Genomic DNA, 16,145 nt, shown 5'->3' on the forward strand with positions numbered 1-16,145 from the left:
ATCACTGCCCTTTAGCTTCCTCAAGTAATGTTGCTCTTCCTTCTGCAAGTCTGCTGACCAATATCACTTCCATGAAAAACTCACCGGTCATCACAAACCCAGATCAGGGCTTACAAGCATGGTGTAAGTGAAAAAGTACTCCAGTCCAATGCCTTTGTTAGTTTCTGAGAAGAGTGTCAGCAAAAAGTTTTCCTCAGAAAATGCTTCTATGAGTTGTAAACAACTTGTCATTTAAGAAGGAATGAGACAGCTTTCGATACCTCTTGTAGATCACATGTCAAGTGTGGATACTCCCAGCTTGTTCAGATTCTTCTTCTGCATGAATCATGTGAACTAGGATTTGCGGTCTGAGCTCTGACAGGGCTGCAGGTAAAAAGCAGGAATCCCTGAGCTGAAGTCTGAGTTAATCACCTGGCTAAAGAGGTTTTATTACTATCACTCGCTAGTTCGATCAAAACCGTCTCCATATTCATCAGCCACCATATATTTAAGTGTTAAAAGACAAATTTGGCTGGACATACCTGGAATGGAAGGTCCCAAGTTCAAATCCTGGCCATAATCTGAGACACAATTCTTAACACAATTTTTGAACCCTTGTTTTGATTCAAAACTATTACCATTCATATTCAAGACCTGGCAACCATACTATACCAGAAATAATAAAGGAAGAAAGTCTACAATCAATCATAAAAAGGAAATCAAACTTAAGTCATTTCAAGTCCTGTGATCACAAGAACTTGAATGTGCCAAGGCTCGAATTTACCTACTACGGCTCTGTTTTGTTGCTGAGACGCTAGTGGAGAAGAAAAAAAAGCAAACACTGGAAGTTATATGGAGAAGAATCATATCTTCATAATATGAAGTCAACAAGAAGAATGATATCTGTTTTAGATCCATCCCCAATGTGGAGCTGCGTTCATTTCTTTGGTGTATAATGTTCCAAGTACTGATTGAATTAGAAGGAAAGTACACAAAATTGATTACAAATATCCTAGAAGAAACCATATCTGGGTGAGATACATAATTTACAAAACCCAGTTTCGATACACAATTTTGTGAATCAAGAATGCTGCTAAGGCTTCCTCCCAATGGGTATGTTGATGACATTGCAGCATCATTGTTGAGTTGAAAAACAAAGTTGGCAGCAAGGAAGCTGGAGTGGTTAAAATCCACGGAGTATTTTCTGTATCAAGATTGCTAAAATGCTGCCCATGGATATATTGATTACATTGACCACATCATTGTTGAGCTGCAAAACAGAGTAGGCAGTAAGAAAATCTGTGGGAGTGATTTAAAAATCGGGAATAGAGCAGCTAAGAGAGAGCTGGCACAACGTGATCTGAGGTGCTAATATAGAACTGCAAAACATATGTATAACAGCTCCAAACCACTCAATGAATCTGGTAAACCATACCATATACCATCATCAATTGTCACTCAGTCATGACCCTGACAACTAGGACCGAACCAAATTCCTCCCAGCTCTACTACAAACTGATTAGAATAGATTCAATTTCTTTTATAATGAGGAATCCATCTTCATGGCAAGACATTTATCCTGGGTGCAGGTGAAGCAAACCCCAGTTGATATGAATTTGCACCTCTATCCAATACTACTTGAATACCAGAGAGCCTTGAACTTGGAATTCGGGTTCATTGTCAGAGGGCACTACTTCTCAGCCACACCCAGGGAGGTGTTTAGAATATATACAATCATGTAGAGAAAGTGAAATTGCAAGGGATGTACACAAATCCAGTTGTTATTGAAATGGTTGCTTACCCATCGAAATCCTTCCTTCCCCTGGAGTGCAGCACCTATAAAGCTCTCACCAAGGTTAGCAATCTGAGCAGCTACTACACATATTACTGCTTCCACTGCATCAATCTATTTCAAAAACAAAAAAATTAAATAAAAGTCTTAGTGTATTCCTAGAATTATAAGGTTGAACTGTTGACAAAACGAAGGATGTAAAACCCACATTCAGCACATAACAAAATTTCTGTTTCTTTGCCAACTTATCAAGATATAAAGAATTTCAACTGAATTATCTGTACTGCATCTTTGGGATTTCAGGAACTTCTTGATTAAGACAGCAAGAACCAATAATAAAGACTAATCACATAAACATAGCAGCAACTGAGCTGAATCTGTTTAGTTGTTTGCAAGCAGAAACTGTTTAATTCAGGAATTGGCATGAGTAAACAGTTAAGGGCATGACTATTAATCATTTAAAACAGTTAAGAACAAGGGTATTTTTTACATTTAAAACATTCTGTGTTGATCACCCAAGAAAAGGCATCTGTGCATTGTTCATTTTCTATTATGTTTTATTTCTCTGCACCTAGAAGATAAAAGTTTATATTATAACTATACCATCTTAAAGACCTTTTACATTTTACATCCAAGTCAAAGACAGACTTCTCAATTTTATTCACCCAATGGAAATTGCAGGTCAATTGTAAAACCTGAAAACCCGTTTCCAACTTTCTATGTTTTAGGTATTCTTGAGGGTGAAATAGTAATGATGATGAAGGACAACCAAAGCAAAGACTTCATGGGTGCAGGGGCACACTGCATGCAAGAATGTTAATGAAATATGATTCACAAATTTTTTGAAATAAAGTACATTGATTCTTAGAGGTTTTGAATGCCTATTTGTAATAAATAAAAAAAAAAAATGCCCATTTGCAACAAAGATTTGCATTGTCTTCTGTTTCTGAAAATGGAAAAAATGAAAATGACAGGAAAACATGTTTGGAGGCACATTTCTGATAACTATCTTAAAAAATAATACCCTTCAAAAGGATCAATTTAGGAAGCATCAAATAGAATTTTTCTTGTTTTGAAAAAACGAAAGCATTTTAATGAGGCAGAGACCCCTTGAGGGTTGGCTCAAGGGGCAAGGGTTAAGGGTGGGAATGCAGGAGATTCCAGGCTCAAGTCCAAACATGGGAAAAAAAACTAAATGATACTTTTGCCTATTGGTGAAAAAAAAATGAATTATGGATGGTGAATCGGTCATTAAAATGACAATGATGATGCTATTATCTGTAAAAACAGATCATGACCAACTGTGGGTTAACATTCATAATATACCAGAAAAGAATGGACATGTTCATATCCACAGCAGCTACCAAACTGGTATTATCAGGGATAACAAAATACAACCTTAGGCATTTTATTGAGAAAAAAGAAAATTAGGTACAAAGTGTGATACTGCAATTACAAGGGCATTCCAGTTTCTTTTAGAAACTGAAAGACAAGTTGAAGTTTCTCGCATCTCAGCTGCTGCTAATAATTACCAATTCATGCTTATCAGGGTGACAAGCCAACCCAACGCAACCCAACAAGAAGAGACAAGAATGTGGAGCAAACTACATGCTATATGTCCTATAAATATGTGTGTATAGAGAGAGAGAATAAGTAATACCTGACCCATGAGACAACCAACAAAAGCAAGAAGAATTGATGCTAAAAGTCCAGCAGAGGTTCCCTCAGCACTTACAGCCCCTTCTGTTCCTCTTGGAACTATCTTCAATGTTGTAACTAGGTACCTGCCCCCAAGCACCAGCTTCAAATATTCAGGTTTGGATTTTGCAATAGAAAATAAAGAGAGAACTTCTAATAAAAATAGGAATAGAAGCATAGTAATTAATGAGATCGTGTTTCTAAAATATGTAGGTTTTGTTTTGATTGAAGAGTATAAAAAACTAGGAGCATATCTATCCTACACTGATCAAGTTGAATATCTACAAACCAGACATGTTACATCATGCACAAGGATTAACAATCCTAAATTGCAAATTATGGATTTGTTAACTTAAAACAACTAATGTTTTTTCCACTTACGAAAACTAGAGGTGGCAAACAATAGTGTCATCGTCCATCTATTTTTCATTCCACTTCATTGCTGCTATTTCATTATTACTTAAAGGTCAAAATTTCTTGCCAGCACCAACAAAAGTAGGAATCCTATTTCTTTTATGCAGGAGCACTGACGCATAGAACATTTTTTTATTATCATAGTTGTACAAACCAAAATCAACATAATGTCATGGTGGGGGGGAAAATGCTCCAATTATCATGGTTATCAGAAGCACCAGTAGGCCGAAGGCCCACTTCCATACATCACATCCATGAGAAGCAGGAAACACAAGGCTTCTAAATTAGTCGAGAGAGCACAATAAGGAACAACACTCATTCATACTTCTTATGTTAATCAATACAGTAACATTCAGTGGTTGTGTTTTAAGAATGCACAACTGGCATTATGATTGTCAAAATACTGAAATCTCATCTTTCTTTTATAGGAATGACAGTAAGTGTTAAGATTTGAAACAATTCCTAGGGTGTAACTCAGGAGCAGTGCCCTTTGGCAATGAACCAGAAGTCGTTCAAGCCTATATCATTTGAGATTTGTTTTGCCTGCAGTTGGGATTAATGCCTCACTGTTGGGGTGGATTCCCCATTATTCAAAAGACAGAAAGAGAGGGAGAGAGAGATTATTAAGCAAACAAACTAATTCAATACTTCTTTTTGTTGATTGGCAAGAGACACCAACCTAAGTTAAAACAAAAAATGATCATCTCTAATATCATATTTGATTATTTTTCAAACTCATAGTGACAATCATAGTTTTTTCTTTTTAATTTTTCCATTAATATCTTTTTTCCCTATCTTATCCCATCCGGTTGTGGTAGAAACACCACGGACCAGTTGCATTTCTAGTTCAGCCTTCGGTCAGCATTTAAAACACTGGCTACAATGCAAAGTTATCATTCCAAAATTTGTAAAGCCAATTATAACACCATAGAAGGTAAGAAGAAAAGGACAATTATAATGATTATCAGGGCATGTAGAGTGTTAAATGTTTGGAGCATCCATCCACCTAATAATAATGATGTGAAAGTAGGAGGATAATAAGGATGAGGTCACTTATCAAAAAAAAAAAAAATTAATAATAAGGATGAGGTCGAGAATGAGGAGATGATAGAATATCTTAAGATATGTGGTTCCCTGTTGAAACACATTGGAGCAAGGAGCAAAACCCCCAACTCTCCACCCCCAACCAAAAAATTACAAGGTTAGTTTGTGCTCTTTTTATTTTTACTTTTCTATTTAGTGATATTTTGACAAAAGAAGAGAAGGTGATTTTCCCACACAAACAAAACCAAACCCTACTTTCGTAAATTTTGTGCGGCTATGTAATTGATATCAAACCAAATAAAAATAACTTTGAATTTTGGTAAGCAATCAGAAACTACATCAACAATATGATTTGCAGCAGGAAAAAACAAATTTAAAATTTCTTCTATCTTAAAAACTTTCCATTCATCGATAACTAATCGAGAGAAACTAGTGGTAATGCTAAAAGGAGAGTGCCTAAACATCAACACAGCAGAAATGCATTACTTACGTTGTTTTCCCATATGCCTTGCCTATCTCACTTGAGACGGTATCACTCAGTTTAGTACAGAAACTGGCAACAAATCCAAGTTGCCAAAGCCGCAAAAATGCCTCTCCCCCTACCCCATATATGGAAAGAAAAGCACAAACACAACCAGCAGCACTAGAACCAATAACACTACCAGGCCCTCTTCTTCCTTTCCTCTTCTCAGCAACCCCTTGAGCCTCTTTCTGTGCCATTTTCACCTTTGTGGCTGCCGTCCCCTAACAGATACACCCAAATGATCGCCATCAAGTACTAGACAAGAATTGGAAATGCAATCACTTACCAATAAATTCTCCAAATTAAATTTAAAAAACATAATGATCTGATGTCAACTTTCAACAACTGGAATATGGAAATGCAGTTTCAGTGACCCTCTTCATTGAACCACCCAGTAGTACTTCCACTAAGCAGTACTCTCTAACAATGTCATGAAAAAATGATTGTGATCCAAAAACGGGTCCTACTTAGTAAATTACATGTAATAAAATCAGCCGGATTGGATTATTTCAGCCATTTGATTCAAAATAAGAGGAAGCCTCTGAGAATGTTCTTAAAAAAGGGGGGAAAAGACGACACAAGAATGTGACTCACATTGTTAAAACTCATCTAATCAAATTGAGCTTCCCTAAACTAGGCATATTGAGTTTGAGCTTTCCCATGGTGGGTGTCTATTCTTTTCATTCGATATGGTGCTAAAATAGCATAAACTACCACCACTCCATGGAGAATGGTGGAGAGCTCAGTGGAGAGCAGCCAGACCCAAAAACTGCAATCACTCATAAATGAACTCTCAGAAATGGACAACAATCAAAACACAAAACCCTAATCACACAACTAACAGATTGATTTTGACCTACAATGACACAATTCACCAACGCAATCACCAAGTCGCAACTTCAACAGAACAGACAATCAAAACCGATAATGGAAATTAAAAATAAATAAATAAAATTATACAACAAGGTAATTAATTTTAACCTACGATATCATAATAAAAACTACAAAAACAAAAACCAGAATGAAAATTGGAAAAATAAATAAATAAATAGAAATGTTAGCCATTATCTACTGGGCAAATTGAAACACTTCTCTCTAACTTTTGAAAATGAAAATCAAATCGCATTTGATTTTTTCTTTCAAGAAGAAAGAAAGGTACTTTCAAAGATCAACGAAGACCCTTAATTCCCAATTAAACCTTAAAAAAATGGCCCGATTTAAGCATGGAATACCAAACCCAGCTCAAAAAGATTAATTAACATAATAACATAAAAATTATATACATAAAAAAACTAAATGATTCGACTTACAATAACGAAGTATGTAGCCACGAGCAGAAACCCAGGTGATCCAAAGGCGCGCCATGTCAGCGTCCCGAGCAAGAAGGCGGCGGCGATGCCGGAGAGCGAGAGGCCGGAGACGAGGATCGGAGCGCCGGCAATGAAGATGAGGAAGTTGTTGAGAAAAGCCGACTTCCACGTGGCGGGCGACGATTGGATGAGAGCGATGGCTTCCGAAACTGCCCCCCTAAATCCAGGGACAGGGTTAGGGAGAGCCTTGGCGGTGAGAGGCATTTTGGGGAATTGGGGACTGATCCGGGGGTAGAGAAGTCTTTTGGTAGAAGGTGTGTGGTGGAACTGTTGGAGTGGGATCGGAGGAAATCTGAAAAGAGTCGTTGAGAGTGCCATTTTTCTCCGGGTTTGAGAAGCGTATTGAGTTTGAGTGTGGAGTAAGCAAGGAGTAGTATGTAATATTGATGGATTCTGTCCACTTTTTTGGTAATTTTGTAATAGTGAATTCTCATCCATATTTCTAATTAGTTCCATAAAATAATGGAAAATGGATTCCCTAAAATCATACGCTTTTGTACATGGTAAAACCCAAGTACCTCATTTTAAAAATATACATACATTTAATTTTAGTTGAATAATTCCTTCGTTCAACCTAATTTGGGTTTAAATTTTATATATAAAGATGAGAATGGAATGAGTTTTTTCAAGTTTTCGTCTCTAATAGAATAAATTTAAAATTTAAATAAATAAATTAGTGGTGAGTTTGATATTTTTTTAAAATCGAAGACATGTTTGGGGTGGATGCGAAAATTGTCTTATCATGCCCTGTCTCTATTATATATAAAATTATTTTTTAAATTTAATTTAATTTAATTTCTTATTTTTATATATGTAGTAATAATCATAATAAATAATAACAATGATAATACTTTTTAATAAAATAAGTTATAAGAAATTATAATATTTTAATCACTTATAAAATAAAATTATTTAATGAAATTAATATTTTTAATGATTTTTAAAAAATAAAAAAAAAATTCAAAAAACATTTAAGCTGGTCAAAGGGGCAAGTATGAAAAATAACATGCCTACCCCGTATCACCTCGTTTATTTTTTTAATGGAACGATGATAAAAATATGATCAGAGGATAAAATATTGAATAGTTGGTACACATGTTGTGACATAATTGGTGGACACAATGTGACATAGGGCCGTAAGTTTCAAATTACTCATAGTGGCTATTACACATTATCATTAAATTATATGATCAACATTTTTAAGGGTTATTGAACCATCCTTCATCCTCCATAAAGATAATATCATACTTATGACATAAATAAATAAATAAAAAGAAAAAGAAAAATTAAAGACAAAATATATTTTATCAAAATTCTTATGTTTCTTTAAATGTATTTATTTTATAAATTAAATAATTTTGTTATAAAATATAAGATTCTGTACTACTATGATAACTTGTGGATGATCATCCATAAATATCTTGTATAACTCCTTATAAAAGGGAGAGATCTCTAATGAATTTTAATAGAGTTTTCTTGTGCATTCTATTATCTTCCTACATTCTAATTTCTTTTTCTTATTCTCTTCTCCTTTCACTTTATAATTTTACAACACGTTATCAGCACAAATAGTCTCTACAAAAGAAATAAGAAAGACGTTATTCTCTTTAAAGAAATAGAAAGATGTTTTTCCTTTCAGAGAAATAGAAAGAATTTATCTCTTATTTTTCACAAAAAGGTATGTGATAAACTTATATCATGATTTTCTATTTTATTACCTTGTGATTTTTTTTTCATTTATTTTATTCGAATACATAAATATTACAATCCCTATAACCAGAAGTTATGAGATAAATTATAAATATGGTAAATTCATAACCAGAAATTATGAAAAATATGTATAATCCCTATAACCAGAAGTTATGGGATAAATTCATAACCAGAAGTTATGAAAAATATGTATAATCCATATAACCAGAAGTTATGGGGTAAATTATAAATTATGGTGTAAATTCATAACCATAAGTTATGAAAAATATGTGCAATTCCTATAACCAGAAGTTATAGGGAAAAATTACAGAATTACAAAATTATAGATACATGACCAGAAGTTATGTATATGATCCCTAATTATTTATTTTTAATTATACGGTATAATTGGAAGTTATACCAAACAATATTATAGCCAGAAGCTATAAAATAAATAAATGTTCATAACCTGAAGTTATGTACAAATCTACATAATGAAAGTTCATAACCCGAAGCTATGCACAAATCTACTTAATGAATAGTTCATAGCCTGAAGCTATATACAAATTTATATATATAAAAAAAAAATAGTTCATAGCCTGAAGCTATGTACAAATTTAAATATTTTCTTGTTCTGACAAAATAATCATGGCCTGAAGCTATGAAAGATATTAACTTTTAATTTCTTTAATTTATTTTAATTATATTGTGTAATTAGAAGTTATACATAAATAGTTCATAGCCTGAAGCTATGTACAAAATTGAATATTTTCTTATTTTGACAAAATAATCATAACTCAAAGTTATGAAAAATATTGGATTTAATTTTTATTTCATACTCATTTATTTTTCACAACAGGAATTATGGAAAACAATTTTTATTAACAATTGTTTCATAGCCAGAAGTTATGCATACAATTTCTAATTCTCTTGTATAACCAGAAGTTATTCAAAACAAAATTGTCAATGAATCTTGGAGCTATGATCAAAGAAGGAAATCAAGCATCCCTGTAGGATCGCGCAAAAACACTGATTTTCCTTCGTCATCATCTCCATGAAGGTTTAACAAAAATGAGCTTTTGATGAGAAATCACCAGTCTCGTCCAACTAGATTTGAATCATTCCCTAAAGTGAATGCAATATTGTCCCAAACTCGTAGACAGTGATGAGGATGTGGTCGTGGAAGAAATCCCCGATACTATAGTTCTTATAGTAATAATTCACCAAATTCTCAGGAAAGAAAAGTCTCATTGCACCACCAGAAGTGGAATAATACTGAGGTAAAACAAGAAAATGGGAAGTGTTTACAAGATAAACCTCCTAAGAACCATGAGAATAAGTGTTATAGATGTGGTATGAAGGGGCATTGGTCGTGTACCTATCGTATGCCCAAACATTTGGTCGACCTTTACCAAACATCAATAAAAGAAAAGGAAGTTCAAATGAACAACTATGTACCTAGAAGATGCATAATTTTTTTAATTTTGTTATATAACCAGAAGTTATATAAATATTATTATTCATAACCCGAAGTTATGAAAATAAGAAAATTAATATTTTTTGTACTAATCAAAGGTTATGCCAAAGTTGTTAATGTGTACTTTCTTATAGCTAAAAGCTATAGAGAACGAAATTGTTAACTAACAATTTTGTACAACTTTATGAATTTTATATAACCAAAAGTTATAATGAAATATATTATAGCCTGAAGCTATGATAACAAGCATATAGATAATATTTACATATTATCAAAATATTAATATTTTGTATATGAAGTTATACAAATAGGAAAGTGTTTGATAGTTTTTATAAATTTCTATTATTAGAAGTTATACTGTTATTAGTAGAAAATTTTACATGTAGATGTGGAATTTTGGATTGCATGATATTTTTATATTAGAGGTGGTAGTTTGAAATATTTTTTTTTTTATTCTAGTTGTTTAATACACAATAATATTTTGATTTAGAAATTTGAGATTCTTTGGATACATGTGAAATATATCACTTGGTCATATGATTAATAAATTGATTTTGCATGTCAATTTTCTTTAAGATATGTTTTTATGATTAAAAAATTTTGAGTTATATAAAATAATATATATTATTGCATGTTGCCACATACAGTATTTTTATTAATGCAATAATTTCATTATCCAAAATAATTTTGAAATTACAATAGATTCAACTATTGTTCTCAATATATTATGTTATATCTTTACATATATGTTTAGATGGATTTGTAGTATTTCAATTAAAGTTTTGAGACAATAAGATGCTTTCAATCATGATATGTTCTCTTGAAATTTTGATTTATGAATTAATTTTTGTACATTGATTTAGATCATAATAATATTTTGAATAAAATTATTGATCTATCACTACAATTACTTTGATTATTGAAATACTTCCTCGTTATTTCATGTATAAATGTTCCACACTTACAAAATCAAATGTGTGAGATTACTTAAGAAATATATAACTTCAAATTATCTTTTCATTTTTTTTTATTGTGTTATATATACTCTCATTGCTTTTACACAACTTATTATGTCATCATCAATGACTAATATTTTTTCATTGATTTTAACTCTTTCTCTATGATAATATTTCTTCGACTCTATAAAGACAAAGTCTTTAAAACAATGTTTTATGACTTGTTACTTTGATAAAACTCTTGTCTCATTCATTGCATAACATTGATGACAAACAATGTTAATACTATATTGGGTGATAGAAACCTGATTAAAGGCTCCAGAAGAGCTTATACTATGTCAATAGTAGTATTTGATTCTATATGATGACACTTTATATGATGATAGATCCAGAAAAATCTTTTAAGGCCAACTTGGTCCCTAGGGGTAAAAGATCATATGGATGTACATTATAAAACCAGAAGTTTTTATTTAGTGACCTATACACTTAAAAAGTAGAATGACTTGTTGTGCAAATTATCATTTTAATGAGACAATTGTCTCGCCGTTAGGGGGAGAAGAGCCAGTTCCAGAAGAATGACGTGAAATTATTTGGAATGCATTGACTTTGACTCATCTTGATCCTCATACAAATCAATGTGAACTAGAAGTTCAAAGGATCACTCATTTGCAAAATCTTGCAAATCAATTACAAGATGCATTCATTGATACAAAGAAAGTGATAAAGTCATATATCCCGGCTGCAAATACTCTAACACGGATTGATGTCCCTATAGGACAGTTAACAAATTAATCTAAGATACGCTTGAAGCGTGGTAGACCTGTTGGCTCAAATGATGTAACTCTTCGAAAGAAGAGTACCCAAGAAAAACTTGGCACTCTAAAAGAGGCCATAAAAAATAACTGATCAATTTAAAATTGATAAAATCTATAGCCCTAGAAGAGGCACAAATAATACAAGAAGCCTCTGAAGAGGCACATATATTGAACAAGAAGCCCTTGAAGAGGCACATATTGAATGAGAAGCCCTTGAAGAGACACAAGTACCTGAAAATTGTGAGATCTCAGTAAATTATGTATACACGGGAGAAAAATGGGATCAAAATAATATTATTTTCACTTTCCAAGTGGTCTCCATAAGAAATGATGAAGATCCTGAACCACGAAATGTGGAAGAATGCTGACATAGAAATGATTGGCCAAAATGGAAAGAAGTTATACAAACAAAGTTAAACTCATTAACAAAATGAGAAGTTTTTGAACCTGTAGTTCAAACACCTGAAGATGTAAAACTTGTTGAGTACAAATTAGTATTTGTACGAAAACGCAATAAGAATAATGAGATCATAAGATATTGTTAGCCCAAGGGTTGTCCTAATCGGCTTTTGATGATAACAAACCATGGCTAAGTGACTAATTGGTTTAAATGTTTAAGAATCTCAAGTATAAACTTGAAAATTCATCAAAGAACCAAATAGATACAAGATCAAGACGCTTGGAAGACTTGTGATCATAGGAAACTAATGTAAGATGAATGCATGAGTGCACTTAGGATTTTCATATGTTTCATGCATCTTAGAAAACTCGGTTTATTATTTAAAACTTCGATTTCATTAAAACTCGAGTTTCTAACTAATGTACCTTAGGCAAAATATTTTATAATTGGCTTAATAATTTACCTAAAGACCTTGCCTAAGTGTTAGAAAAGAAAGGAATAAAAAAAATAGGTTTTCGGGGCCAAAAAGGCTCAACCGGTCGAGGCTATGGCCAACCGGCTCAACCGGTTGAGGAACCGGTCGATCGATTGTGGTCGTCCAGTCGAGGACCGGTCGAGGGAGGTCAAAAACCTTCTCTCTCTCCCAGTAGCCTTCTCTTCCCGGTCGAGGTGTTTCTCTTACCGGTCGAGGTCCGGTCGAGGTCCGGTCGAGGATCGGTCGAGATCCGGTTGAGGCAACGGTAACCTGTCATGCATTAAATGCTCCAACGGCTAGTGAATCGGTCGACCCTAGCTCGACCGGACGAGGTTACTTTTTGCTATTTTTTACTCCCGAGCTTAGAAACCTATAAATTGAGAGCTCCACTTCAATTATTGATAAGAGAACACTTGCATTCAATAGCCTATCTACCTGTTCTTGATCAAAAAGCTCTCATTTCTTTCATAGTGCATTAAATCACCACTTGCATATCCTTTAGTGCACTCTTGTGTGTCATCCTAGCCTTGTCTTGTATTTAAGCTATCCTTAAGCTAGGTTGAGGGATTATATCTTGTAAAAATCTGAGTGTTAAAGCCTTCAAGAGGGTTAAATCTTGAAGAGGTTGTGTAAGAGCCCATTGGAGCCGGAATGCAAGTGTAAGAAGATTGGAAGCTTGGTTGAAGCTTCAAGTTAGTGGAACCCTCACTCGGTTAGGAGGTTAAGGAGAGTGGACGTAGGCAAGGAAGTGCCTAACCACTATAAACCCGAGTTTGAATTCTCTAAACTCTATCTTTTTACTTTGCTTATATTTTGTTTAAATTTGTTGTGAATGAAAAGATTTTAAAAACCCAATTCACCCCCCCTGTTGGGTGTTTTTCTTAACTAAGCATAGCCTTTGTTTTCTCAATTGGTATCAGAGTTAGATTTTTTTTTTTAAGACTTAATCGTCTAAGAGGAAATGACTATTCCATCAAGCTCATCCCAAACTGAAATTTTTTCAAAACATAGAGCTCCATTCTTTACGGGAACCGACTATCCCTATTGGAAAACTAGAATGACTTGGTATTTGCAATCTACTGATTTAGATGTATGGGATGTCATTAAAGATGGCCCAACTTTTCCCATTAAACTAGTGGATGGAGTTTTGGTTCCAAAACCCAAGCAAGAATGGAATGAGCTTGATAGAAGAAACTTTCAATTAAATGCTAAAGCCGTTTTTATTTTGCAATGTGTTATGGATAGAATTGAATATAATAAAATATGTCAATGCAAATCGGCTAAAGAAATTTGGAGGTTGCTTGAAATAACTCATGAAAGAACTAATCAAGTGAAAGAGTCAAAAATCAATTTACTTGTTCATAACTATGAATTGTTTTCAATGAAAAAAACTGAGACTATTGTTGAAATGATTACTAGGTTCACCGACATTGTCAATGGTCTTGAAGCTTTAGGAAAAACCTACAAGGAATCTGAGAAGGTGATGAAGATATTGAGGTATCTCCCATCAAAGTGGCATACCAAGGTCACCGCAATTCAATAAGCAAAAGACTTAACTAAGCTACCCATGGAAGAGCTCATAGGGTCATTAATGACATATGAGATCAATTTGACAAAGAAGCTACAAGAGAGTGAAGACAAAAAAGAAGAAGAGCATAACCCTGAAAGCTACAACCAAGGAAGAAGAAGATGTTGAAGAAGAAAAGCCAAGTGATGAAGATGATGATCTAGCCCTCATCACAAGAAAGCTCAACAAATACATGAGAAGTGAAAGACTTAGAGGAAGGAAATTCACCTCTAGAAGGGATCCTTCTAAAAAAGAATCTTCATCCCATGGTGACAAGGAAAAATGGGAAGTGAAAAGATATTTGACATGCTTCAAGTGCAAAAAACCGGGACACATCAAATATGATTGTCCTCTTTACAAGGGTGAAGCCAAGAGAAGAATGAAGAAGGCAATGATGACCACTTGGAGTGAAAGTGAAGAATCCTCCGAAGAAGAAAATGAGAAGGAAGTGACAAATATGTGCTTCATGACAATAGATGATCTAGATGAGGTAAACTCTAACTATAGTGATGAAGATATGCATGATGTTTTTGAATAATTATATGAGGATTTTGAAAAACTTAGTTTGAAAAATAATTTTCTTAAAAAGAAAATTCAAGAACTTGAAGAAGTGAAAGAAAAATTTTCAATTATTGATATATCTAAAACTCATCTTGAAAAAGAAAATGAGATTTTGAAAAAGAAAAATGAATGGTTAACCTCTTCTCTTTCAATTTTCTCTTGTGGACAAAAATCTTTTGAAATGATCTTAGCTAGCTAAAAATATGTCTTTGACAAACAAGGGCTAGGATTCAAATCATCAAAAAATCAAAAGTATTTTAAAAACTACTTTGTAAAAGAATCCGCAAGTGCAAGTCCTTCCACCATTTGCAATTTTTGTGGAAGAGGAGGACACATTAGTAGTACATGTCCCTTAAGAAATGGTTCTCAAAAGACTTCAAATGCTAAAGCTAAAAAGGTTTAGGTTGAGAAATCCAAGGTCACTAACCCTCAAGGACCCAAAAAGATATGGGTACCTAAATCAACTTAAATTTTATCTTGTAGGGATCAAAGAAGGATAAGTGGTTCTTGGATAGTGGATGCTCAAGACACATGACCGGGGATGAATCCAAGTTTGCTTTCCTTACAAAGAGAAAGGGAGGATACGTTACCTTTGGAGACAATTCAAAAGGAAGGATCATTGGTCAAGGCAACATTGGTAATGACACATCCTCTCTTATTGAAAGTGTTTTATTAGTGGATGGTTTAAAACATAATCTTTTGAGCATAAGTCAACTTTGTGACAAAGGTTTTAAAGTGATTTTTGAAGCATCTCATTGCATCATCAAAAATATTCAAAATGATAAAACCATCTTAATGGGCCATAGATGTGATAATGTTTATGCAATAAATATTTCAAAATATGATGGCCATGATAGATGTTTTTCAAGCATGTATGATCAAAGTTGGTTGTGACATAGGAGGTTGGGACATGCTAACATGGACCTCATTTCCCAACTCAACAAAGATGAACTTGTTAGAGGCCTTCCCAAAATAAATTTTCAAAAAGACAAAGTTTGTGAAGCTTGTCAAATGGGAAAGCAAATCAAAAACTCTTTTAAAAACAAAAATTTCATTTCAACAACTAGGCCTCTTGAATTGTTGCATATAGATTTATTTGGCCCCTCTAGGACACCAAGCCTTGGAGGAAAATCTTATGCTTTTGTTATTGTGGATGACTTCTCTAGATATACTTGGGTCTTATTTTTAAGTCAAAAGAATGAAGCTTTTTATGAGTTTTCAAAGTTTTGCAACAAGGTTCAAAATGAAAAAGGTTTTACAATTACTTGTATAAGAAGTGATCATGGGAGAGAATTTGAAAATATTGATTTTGAAGACTATTGCAATGAGTATGGTATTAACCACAACTTTTCGGCTCCTAGAACTCCTCAACAAAATGGGGTAGT

At 33.5% G+C, this 16,145-nt stretch overlaps 1 protein-coding gene across 1 annotated transcript; it reads right to left on the reverse strand.

Annotated features, from left to right (window-relative positions):
- Positions 1-881: 881 nt before the first annotated feature.
- Positions 882-7,173, reverse strand: LOC117909335 (protein VTE6, chloroplastic). Its single transcript, XM_034823334.1, has 5 exons — positions 6,761-7,173; positions 5,418-5,671; positions 3,432-3,555; positions 1,781-1,885; positions 882-1,249 (listed from the first exon to the last, which is right to left on the reverse strand). The coding sequence occupies exons 1-5, from the start codon at positions 7,136-7,138 to the stop codon at positions 1,163-1,165; spliced, it is 948 nt and encodes a 315-aa protein (XP_034679225.1). The 5' UTR covers positions 7,139-7,173; the 3' UTR covers positions 882-1,162.
- Positions 7,174-16,145: the final 8,972 nt, after the last annotated feature.

This window comes from Vitis riparia, chromosome 19, assembly GCF_004353265.1.
Source record: "Vitis riparia cultivar Riparia Gloire de Montpellier isolate 1030 chromosome 19, EGFV_Vit.rip_1.0, whole genome shotgun sequence".
NCBI lineage: Eukaryota > Viridiplantae > Streptophyta > Magnoliopsida > Vitales > Vitaceae > Vitis > Vitis riparia.